Below are 11,341 nucleotides of genomic sequence, written 5' to 3' on the forward strand. Positions count from 1 at the left end.
TGTTGGAATTCAGCTCAAACAATGTCAGGTATAACACGTTGTTATCGCCATCACTTTCAGAACACTCCTAAATCTGTGTGATGCTTTATTTTCAACTGACAAGCCAACAGCACAAATACATAAGTTAAATTCAAATGCGAAAGTAAATGTATTGTTTCTTAACAATAGGAAATTAATTTATATAATCATGACAAGGATTTTTGGAAACAAGTCATGAATGCATTTGGCATCAAGCAATAGTTTTCCTTCCCAATTTCTTATCCAACCTCATAAATAACCATTCCCAAAGTGCTTTGTTTTGACAAAATAATCGATATTTAACATCCGTGGATACAAATCTGTATTTCACAACTAATCCATTTCAAACAGCTGCCAGAGAGCATCAGGGGGACTGGAGTCAATCACAACTATCTCTGGGATGGGATTGGCATTAATGCGGCTTTCAGGGTGGCTAGTCTCGTGAGACCAGCAGCTAAGAGGTGTGATGAAACATCCTGCTGTTTTACTGGAGTTGCCATTTGTGTTCGGCTGTCGTGAACTCTCTGGACTGCGACTGCGTACTTTGATCAGGTCAGGAGACTCACCAAGAGGCCTCGAAACATTTTGCCGTTTTCTGCAGTCGATGAGTGGTTGACTGTTTTCATCCACAACAGTGATATTAGATTTCTGGCGGACCAGAGGTCTCCTCCTGTACCTACTTATAGGTTTCTTCTTTCTCTTTCTGATGACACAGTCCGGAGCTGAAAATTGCTTGTCCGGTGAATCCTGTACCGTTTGGACCCCTTTGTCCTTTCCCGGTGAGGTCTGCATAGCTTTGTCAGATACTTTAACAGGACAGAGCTTGCTTGAGTGCTCTGAAACTAAGGCATTGAGCAGCTGCAAGGCCTCGTCAAGCATGCTTTCTTGCTTGGAACTGGCTTTTTCTTGCTCTTGTCTCAGACATTCCACATCACGCTGCATATTTGCGCCAAGTTCGACGCTGCTATCTCCATTCTGACGAAAATAAAACAGAAATATCAGCTCACGCGACAAATACACATTTGGCATTTCAATGTAAACAAACCACATAGAAGTCACCTTCTGCACCTGTTGCCCAAATTCTGTCAGAATCTCTTTCTGGGAGTTCACTGTGTTCAATAACATTTTAAAGTGCTCTGAAATGTCGCTCTGGATACTGCTTACATTTTGCACTGAATAGATGAGAAGCATAGTTGAGTGAGAGGACCAAAACATCCATCCATCCATTATCTGCACTACTTCTCACGAGAGTATCCCAGCTATCTTTGGGCAGTAGGCTGGGTACACCCTGAACTGGTTGCCAGCCAATTGTAGGGCACACAAAGACAACCACCCTCGCTCACACTCACACCTAGGGGAAATTTAGAGTGTCCAATCAACCTGCCATGCATGTTTTTTGGAATGTGGGAGGAAACCCACACAGGCACGGGGAGAACATGTAAACTCCACTCAGGAAGGCCGAAGCCAGAATTGATCCCACAACCTCTGCACATCGTGCAAACCAGTCGTCCACCATGCTGCAGGACCCAAACAATTTGGGTTTTAAAAGCAATGTCATATCAGGAAGCAAACAGCCCCATCTGCTGGTCAAAAAAAAACTTGCAAGCTGGTTTCAGAACACTTAACACACATGGTTTACGAGTTCACTAAAAACTTGAAGGCAACATACATGTTGAATACAAATTGCTTAACTTTTGGAGGACGGTTTGGCATACAGATGTGTTTTCCTCTGTGTTTGCGATGAGTTGCTGGATCTGAAATATATTGTTTATTATTTCACAAGAAAATTCAGCCAAATATGGGATTGTATATCATTTGCTTACTTTGCTTAGAGTTTCGCGAATATGAAGCCATTCTTTTGCAAGCATTTCACTGCACAAAGCAAAATGCCATTTCTATCACACCACATTGATTAACTCAAGTTAAGCATTGTGTTTCTCAAGATTTTTTTAAAGCTGTTTTATTAAGGTCAAAGAAACAAAGAGGGTGCTACTACCTGTCACGTTTTTCTGTTGCTTTTTTCTTTTCCTCCTCAAATGCATCCAAAAGTGTTTGATTGTCCTTTGGGTCTCCAAACAAGAGAGGTTTGGACTGATAACGGGATGAAATCTTTGGGTCACTACACTAAAAGGAAGAAAATTATAGTTACATCTAATTTTAAGTTATCTGAAAGTTATTTTAACACTTTCCTAGTTCATTTACAATAATGTTTTGTAAAAATGTCGCAATATAAACTTTTCTACTCTAAATAATAGTTTTAGACTTATAGTGCACCAACTTGTAATGATGCAAACAGCATATTTGTCGCTGTGATGCAGTGGTGATCATGAGGGCAAGGACAAGGCCTCTTCTCAGATGCAGTGACTAGCAGTCTCGAGGCAAATTTCATATTCAGTCTATGGAATAGTGTTACTTTATTTTGAACTGTCTATTGTCTTTATTTTGTTGTGTTTCTCTTGGTTGCACTGCGTCCAGTACCTGCATGTGGATGTTAGTTTTTTTTGTCCAGTCAGATCTTAATAATCCTTTCAATTCAATAGAATCTTCACAGACACTAGTGAAATTCTTAGTGTCGGCTGGTGTAACTTAATCAACACATTAGAAATCATACTGCTTCTTTAATACCAATCAGATTTCAAATTAATTTCCGTCCTTTGACCGCATTGCTGGTCGAAGAAAGTCAGATTTGACAAGGAAAACACTTCTGCAGCAATCTGCACACATTAATGTATTTCATAATCAACATCACTGTTCAATATGATAGATTTGCATTTATATTCGTTCTAAAATTCAATATTTTTAATATATTACATACATACATACATATTGATTCAGAGCCAATCCAGATAATACACATCACATGGCAAATTTCTGTGGTGTTATATTATGTTTTTCAACAGTAGTTGTCATAGTGGGGGTATTCAGAGGTTAAAAAAATAAATGAATAAACCCTGTTAATGTTTTATTTTCCAAATAATGAGGTGTGTCAAAGACATATATTTTGTTGTAATGCTTTTGTTCACTTTCATAGAAAATTAAATTTATTTGTTTTTCTCCGATGAGGTGAGGTTACCAAAACACTCCATCCATCTGCTCTTGGTCGGGCCCCTCTGTCAAATTTTAGAACCCATTAAGGCCCACCAATCAAAAAGTTTGCCCACCCCTGCTCTAAATCATCTTACGCAATCAATTTATTCTATAGGTGTACCAGCCCATACACTTCTCATGCTGTCTCATTCTGAATTTGTCTACTTACTGAATTATCTTACCTCCTGTGAACTTTGCTGGGAGTTCCTGGATGACAAACTCATATCCTGAAGAAGGCTTTGAGAATTTTCACGCCAAAACTGGGATCCAAAGAAAAACTGTGAGTCTGTGAAGTTGGTGGCTGTATTTCTGTTGATTATACATATTAAAGATAATAAATACACTGTGTAGAAAAGTTTTTGAAATACTGTTCTGGTAATGGCACTTGAGGTCATCTCAAGTGAGCTAGTAAAGCTGTGTTTTCAAGATGCATTGCAGGAAATTCATCAAGTTGTTTATAGAGAAGAATCAACAAACATCAAGTAAGGTTGTTATTTTTGTTTGTGTTAGCTTCTTATATCACCTGCATCCTATTGACTGTGTGTTCAGCATTTCTTTTATGTTCGCCGTGTGATTCATTATTTCAGCTGCTCCTAAGGACAAAATGTAGATTGTTTTTTTTAGGTTAAGACATACATTATTCATTCTGAGCTTTAGCATGTCGTAAGCATTAGCTTAGCAAGCATTAATCAGTCCAGAGACTATTTACAAGTAAATAGTCTAAACCAAAGTCCTCATTAGTCACGTTAACTTTATTCCATTTACTCACTTGACGATAAAATGTAGGACAGCGATAAAGATATTCAAATCTGCCGCCCATAAAACGCCAGACTGGGCGATGGTAAGGTGCATTCAAGTGCCCTCGTAGGAGCCTAGACAGGAAAAAATATATAAATCATTTAACCATTCATCTTCACAGACGAATATTCTACCTTGATTTATTAAGTCCTATCGAGAGTTCGTTGTAAATATCAAATAACTAATATTTGCTGTTTTTAACCGTTTTACACATAGATAATTCATAGAATACGATGGTGACTGTAACATTAAACCAAACTAAAATCTTAATAAAATGCAGAGGAGGCAACAGTACTTATATGTGTAATAATAATAATGATAATAATAATAATAATGATGAAATAAAAGTCCAGACGTCTAGTAGTAGAAGTACGCTACGAATTCAATACTTTCACTTAAACAAAAGGACAAAAGTTAGTTCAAAAGTCAAAAGGAAATGTAAAAATTCGTCTATGTAGTACAGTGACCGATTTGTTAATGACACATCTGCCAGTTCTGTGGTTGGTAGTTTGAATCAGGGTTCCGATGTTTGTGTGGATTTTCACGTTTTTAAGTGCTTTTTATTTTTTAATATCTCACAGTAAAGTAGCTGCAACAAAGTTTATGACAGCAGTTGTAAGCATCTGGTTCAGTGAATATTTCCCCATGAAGTCGACGTTTATCATGAAAGTGAAATTCAAACCCGGATGTTGAGAACAACATTGCTACTCATAGGTATCGTAACACATGGTTATTCTCGGTTTTTACTTTCATGTCTATGATTTCTACTACAGTATATAATTGACTGTGGAGCATTTATTATGAAGGTTTCTCCACGGATGTTGAAATCAATTCAACAACTGACTGTGAAACTTTTATTGTGAAAGCTCCTCACGGATGTTGATAAGCCGATTGAAAGCGAGCACGCCGATCAGCAAGGTGCTGCGTTTAATGGCAGCCCTAACTACGGAGGTGTGTCGATGACAAATCTGCCAACCTAAATCTTCCCGGACAGATGACGTCCGACGTTGACTGAATCAAGCCTGGAGTTCGGCCCTGGCCAGCTTCTCCAGTTTAGCTGGTAAGTGAACTCCCCCTCCCGGAATTTAGCAAGCCGCAGCTGACGTGTTTGTGATCGATAATCACGCAAACGCAGTTGATGTGTTTTGATTCCGTTCAATTTGCATGACGACGGTGGCACAGGTTGATCAACTACAAGGCGAGTTTAGATAAAAAGATGATCGACTGAGTTATGAGCTCGTAGCCTAGTGTTTAAAATGGGTAAATCGCATAATCCCACATTCGAAAAATATAGAATTACGATAATCTTGTGCAAAAATATACCCAGAATCACTTAATGTGAAATGTGGGCCTGTTTGATTGAATAACTCTGAGGGAGACGTGACTTGTTCTACGAAGAGCAACAGGTGTACATGGGTTAGTTGTACCTTCTGCCACCCAGTGGGGAGCATTTAATTGTTCATCTCAGCCATCCTTCGGCATATATCACGGTTCCCTTTTTGCAACGCATATTTTTTTAATGGTTCCATCCAGTCACTTAGGTTCACGGGCGTGCTGGTACTTATATTAAAATTATTCTATATATCACATGAGTTTGCGTTGATTACTTTACCACACGGCTGTCACTGCAGCTTTTCAGTACAATAAGCGTAAAAGACGTATGTCCAAAGTTTGGAATTGTTTCACACTTAATAAAAGAAGCTGATGTGTAAAAAATGTCTTAATTACATTACACAACTGCAAAGTTTGTTCACTAATTTAATGTAGCCTATCACCCAAGGTAGGATAAATTGTCATCCCTCCACATAGAAGGAGGACAGCCGTGGATGCACCTTTCATTTCTTATTGGTAACAAACTGCAGTCATGCAACGCAAGCACATTCTTCGACGACTGCTGATGGCCTCCATTGACGCTGTCACTCAACACACATAACGGCTAACGATTAGCCACTTAAATGGCAGCCAAGTGTACATTTTCATTTGCGGTCTTCCACATCCCTCAACAGGCGGAGCCCACCGTTTAAAGGCACACACACGTTAAATGTCACAGATACTACAGTCAGACATCGGGATGTGGTATCATAAGCATGAAGCCTTGAAATATACTGTATTTAACAAAATAAATGTTTGGTCGCTGCTTCACTAATTTTGTCTTTTGCAGAGGCGATCTAAAACATAGCCATAACTGTGACTCTAATTTTTATTTACAAATGTTCAATATATTTGTGCCTGGGAAATATAGTGACAGGCAGAGCAAATAAATACTGTTAGGTGGTGCAAATAATTTTACAGTAGACTAAGTTCTGTTTCTGGTTCGGTAGTCATTATCACACGATTTGCATGCTACCCTTTTGTGTGACATCAGAAAAAAACACCCCCAAAAAAGCTAAACCTACTTTTTGAGTTAATGTTTAAGATGTTTACTGAGCTTAAGTGTCCTGAAATTTAGTTCATCAATATTATTTTTCAAGAAAATGTTGGTGCAGTGTTTTTTTTTTTTTTTTTTTTTAGAACTTCAAAAGCATTTCACTTTTGAGATCCCACTGCATCTTTACAAAGCATTCTCAAAGCGGTTCTCCTTATTATTGTAATTTAAACAGGTGAATGCGCTAGCCTTGTTTGATTCTTCTTTCTTTTATTTAAAAGGCTCCGACATGGCTCTATCATTCCTTTTGGTCCTGGCAGCAACTGTGATTCTTATCAGACCAGAGTCACCCGTAACCAAGGTAGAAAATTAACCAGTCCAGCGTGCTTTAATCTGCTTTGGCCAAGTTTCTCACAAGCGAGCACATTGTCTGTCCACAGGCTCTGCATCATAACTCACTTGAGTGCTGCAGTGAGAGACAGAGGACAAATAGCTCATGTTCAAATGACACTCACTGCGAACCGGGTAGGTTGTTGTTTGAGTGTTTATGGTTTAATAGTTTTCTGGCCATCCTTTTGAAAAAACAGATTAAAATGTTTTTTTTTCCCGTTTTTTTTTTTTAAAGGAACAATAAAACAATAGCTGCATTTGTGCCGAAGGGTGATAGATTCACATTAGCTTTTTTGTATCAGTAACATTTTCTGCAATTACTTTTAGGCCATTATGGTTAAGAATATCTCAAGGTGCAACCAACAAAGATAAGATAAGGACTTAAGAAGCTATAAAATGCCAAGTCAATGAATGTACATCCAAAACACGGAAATAGGTGATTATATATTTTTCTAAGTTTGTTTGTTCAAGCTCAACACGTTATCAAAACGTGAAAGGTGTCCTGGATGGTACATCAATTTTACACCACAAAGTAGGTCATTCAGTGTTGCTATGGCGATGACAGCTAACACGATTCCCCTTGTTAGAAGCCTGTGTGTCATCTCAGCGATGTTCAGCCTGTGTTTTAATGTCAAATGAATCAATTAATGAGGTTTTTATTGTTAAATGTCATCATATCGTCTGATTCCTATAGGATGCTTCTTCCGTGTCCTTGAGAGCAGCAACACTGTTTGCATATTGTGTGAGCATGCCGCCGTAGACTCGGAGAACATCACAACCTGCACCTACAGTAAGCAATTTTGTGTATCCATGTAGTTTCTTTAATTCAGTAAATCTTTTGAATAGTGTTGTTTAATTTATTGTACCTTTGTCTCCATCGCTAGACTACACTATGGACAGGAGAAACCATACAACAGTCACAACTGTAATGCCAAAAATTGGTAAGTTATATTCATTTAGTAGACTGCCATTTTCCTTTGCTTAAATGTGCAGCACTTCCCTTTGTCGAGAGGTCATTTTAAATGTTCCAGTGAAGAAAGGAATGACTGCCATAATTCTCAAAGCATTACATAAAGCTATAGCCCAAATATTAAAACTTCTGCTTTTTCTCATCAATAATTGAGGAATTGCAAATCAAGTTGTTTCTTTGTCAAAGTCCACAGCAAGCATTTTTTATCACTTTCAAAAAGTGACCAGTTAATTCAATAGCTAGCTAAATAAGAAGTGTGATTTTATCAAGCAGCTGGCGTTAGCCCACCAAGCCAATGCATTCAAATACACGGCAAAGAGAGTGCTGAGTTTGGGAATGAGCGACGTTCCATGAATCAGGTGGAGGGAACTCCGGTTCCTTGAGAGCCATATCCTGCCTATTTTAGACCTCTCCCTACTCCAACACACCTGTTTCAAACGATCAGCACATCAACAAGCTCTGTAGAAGCCTCAAACGATCATGATCAGGGCGTGATCTAAAACGGGCAGGATATGGCTCTCCAGGAACCGGTGTTCCCTACGCATGCTGAATATTTTATATTTAAAGTTATATGTTAGGGGCGTTTAAGATAATTATGTTGACAGCAGCCAGATGCGTCTCTTTTGCTTTCATACAAGCATCCCAGCTAACAGAAATTGCTTTAACTTTGTGACGGTGCAGTATCGATGGTCATATGTGGCTGCAAAAACAAGTACAGGACTTTTTTTTTTTTTTTAGGCAACAGGCTGTATAGTGCAAATTGGCTGCAGCCGGTTTATTGTGCTTTCTTGTGCTTTCTTGTGCTGTCTGCGAGCAGGTGGCGCAGGCGTGGCCGCCTCGCTTCTTCTTGGAACGCTGTTGATCAGCCTCTTCTTGATCCTCTCTGTCGCCTCCTTCTTCTACCTCAAACGCTCACATCGACTCCCAAATATCTTCTACCGCCGCAACAAGGGTAAGCCTGTTAGCACATTTTAGCATTACAATTTTATTAAGCCTACAGAATCGATCACATCAACTGTTTTATGTCATTTCTAATGTGCATGAACGATACAAGGTAAACTCTGTGGAGATGGAGAATGGAAAACCTTTTATTTCAAGTTATCTTTTAATTCAGCATACAATAAATTATTTGTATAAATATGCACGAGATACATTCATATATTGCACAAACGACAGTCTTTCTTCTGAGATTCACGTCGTATGAAAAAGTCAAAATCATTATCAAGTATAGTTTAATAATTGATATTTGTGTATTGAAACTGTATCATAAAACACATCAAATTATGAATCAAATAAAGCACATACATAATTCTTTTCACAAGTAGATTATCAACATTAACGACACAGCCTTTATTGGCAAATCAGGATCAATATCAAAAGTACATTTCGTAAATCTAATTTATCTTGAGGGATGTGTTCCAGACCAACCCACAATAGTGAAAATTCAACATATTGACCATTTGCTGAGGGGAAAAAAAAAAACAACATTCTTTAAGAGGCAGGACCTATTGGAGTGGTGCGTGACATCTGCATTAGCGTCTGGCTGCGACCTGTGGCCGACAGACACGGTTAACGCTAAACGGCTAAATAGTCATTAGCAACCGCGGCTCGCCTTTCCCACATGATGGCATTATACAGTAAGTATGCCTGAAAATAAAATTAGTACTCCATTGCGCAGATTAATTGCTCGCCGTTTCTAATCTCAAGAAGTCACATCAGAGCACTTGAATAGTATTATGATGTATTAGCCAGCATTACAGTCCTCAAGTCCTTTTTTTAAAAGACGTTCATCTTAAATACAGCATCTGCGTCTCCATTTCAATGAAAATGTCAACTTGTATTTTTTTTTTATTATTATTAATGTGACATACAGTAAAAGCAGAAGTCACAAATGATTTTCTGCCCTCTTACAGCGTTTATATTTCAACCAAGCGAGACGGTAAGTGTGCTTTGTTTACCCAAACCTAATAAGGCATTTTGATTCATATACACACACGATATGTCACCATGGCAACATTTTTATTCTTCTAGGCCGTCATGATTCCTTCCTCTACAGGTAAGCTAACCGTTTACTCAATGACATTGCCAAACAGGTTACACCGAACTGGATAATGACACACCAGCCTTGTTGCAGCTTGTCGCAAATACTTGCATGTAATTGTTCTTTTCCCGTTTGAAGCGAGAAAGCAGCGATACGTCAGACGGGGGCGTCCCTCCGCCACATCAAGTAGCAACATCACACCCACCGCATCCGCCGCGAGGGTCCACGACGTTTAAGAGGAACGAGCCAAGGACCTATATGAGAGTTTGTTGTGATTTGACTTCCTAGGAGCCAAATTTGAACTGCAGCTATTTTTATTCCATGTTGCCTCGTGACGAAATGGTGTCCATTGTCACACTCCTTCTGTGAAATGCGGCGCGTTCCAAATGTAGTAGTGTCATTGGTCACCTTCGATTCTTACTCGTGCTACTTTTTTTTTTGTTTTTTGTTTTTTACGCTTGAACTTGACATTTTTATAAGTAAACAAGCTAATCGGAAGTCATTGCTGCACTGACATACGTGTATGGGCTAATATTTAATGAACCCTTTTTTTAAGGGGAGAGCCAGTTATTTGTATGTCTTCAACACACATGTATACTGCAGTAGCTGGGAAGCAAGACATCTCGATCATTCCGAAACAACTTCTACTACAATCACAGTTATATCGGTCGCTTTTTTTTAATGATCGCAACAACTTTGTCGTTACAGTAAATGCTTTCACGTGACACAAATGGAGGCGTCCGCTCGATACAACCAAGCGGCAGATTTGTGTGTGTTCATCAGTTTGACGGCTCGTGCACCGAGCCAGTGACCTAGTTGGCTGACGGTGATAAAGCGTCATTATCATAACAGCCCAGTGACATCTGGGCTATTCTATTGTGAGTTTGTATATATTAACTGTACGAGTGACATTTTCTTATTTATTATTTTTACCCAATCAGCCAAAGTGAATGTATTTCTCTTGTCCAAGCCAGACATTACAGTTAGGTACAGTGTAGCGCAAATAATTTTAACCCTGGTCTAATTTTGAACAAATGGTAACTTTTAGCTGAAAATTAAATAGGAAAGTGGTAAAAGGCTGTGAGATAATGAATGAGTCATACCTCTTTTGATTTCAATGTTCTAAATAAATTCAAATGCTTGCAAAGGGTCCATTAAAATGTTGCAAAGATTAGGAATGTTATTTTTAAAATGTAATGTTAATCTGTTTTGCCGCTTTCATATGGTATTGTGCTATTCAGAAGATGCACCCAACCATTTTCTGGACCACTTCATCCTCTCGAGGGTCGCAGACGTGCTGGAGCGTATATCAGGCATCTTTGGGAAGTAGGCGCGATACAACTTGACATGGTTGCTCATTGCAGGGTATTCAGAAGATACACTGTGAAAGAAAAAATAAAAGTGAAAAAGAAAGACACCACCAACTTAGAATAAAGAAAACGTTAAATTTAGAATAAGAGGTTGGTGCACTTTACAAGCTAATGTCAGGACAGCTTTTTTTTTTTTTTTTTTTTTACTGAGATTCCTCAGGAGAAGATGTTGCTAACTTTTTTTAGAGAACGTTCATTGATGAAGATACTCTTCAATATTAAATACAGAATATACTCGTTTGCCAAAAGTTACCAAACAAATTGAATGTGATGATGACTGTGCCATGAAGATCTTTAAATGT

The 11,341-nt window shown here is 38.5% G+C and overlaps 2 protein-coding genes across 4 annotated transcripts; one reads left to right on the top strand and one right to left on the bottom strand.

The window, feature by feature from the left end:
* Positions 1–72: 72 nt before the first annotated feature.
* Positions 73–5,906, bottom strand: iho1 (interactor of HORMAD1 1). Of its 3 annotated transcripts, none has more exons than XM_088309921.1 (9): positions 5,736–5,906; positions 3,875–3,977; positions 3,629–3,698; positions 3,288–3,414; positions 2,015–2,142; positions 1,842–1,890; positions 1,688–1,772; positions 1,078–1,190; positions 73–993 (listed from the first exon to the last, which is right to left on the bottom strand). In XM_088309921.1, exons 3-9 carry the CDS (start codon positions 3,682–3,684, stop codon positions 352–354), a joined length of 1,200 nt encoding a protein of 399 aa, XP_088166047.1. In that variant the 5' UTR covers positions 3,685–3,698; positions 3,875–3,977; positions 5,736–5,906; the 3' UTR covers positions 73–351. The 3 variants fall into 3 exon arrangements, with proteins under 3 accessions (XP_088166047.1, XP_088166048.1, XP_088166046.1); XM_088309922.1 differs by lacking the exon at positions 5,736–5,906 and adding an exon at positions 4,038–4,151 and having other exon boundaries at positions 3,288–3,365; XM_088309920.1 differs by lacking the exon at positions 5,736–5,906 and adding an exon at positions 4,038–4,139.
* Positions 4,761–10,840, top strand: c11h1orf159 (chromosome 11 C1orf159 homolog). The gene is made up of 9 exons (XM_088309923.1): positions 4,761–4,963; positions 6,550–6,629; positions 6,709–6,793; positions 7,353–7,448; positions 7,543–7,599; positions 8,446–8,580; positions 9,542–9,567; positions 9,660–9,684; positions 9,808–10,840. The coding sequence occupies exons 2-9, from the start codon at positions 6,558–6,560 to the stop codon at positions 9,903–9,905; spliced, it is 594 nt and encodes a 197-aa protein (XP_088166049.1). The 5' UTR covers positions 4,761–4,963; positions 6,550–6,557; the 3' UTR covers positions 9,906–10,840.
* The last annotated feature ends 501 nt before the right edge of the window (positions 10,841–11,341 follow it).

Source organism: Idiotropiscis lumnitzeri, chromosome 11, assembly GCF_059441095.1.
Source record: "Idiotropiscis lumnitzeri isolate Australia: NSW breed Sydney's pygmy pipehorse chromosome 11, RoL_Ilum_1.0, whole genome shotgun sequence".
NCBI lineage: Eukaryota > Metazoa > Chordata > Actinopteri > Syngnathiformes > Syngnathidae > Idiotropiscis > Idiotropiscis lumnitzeri.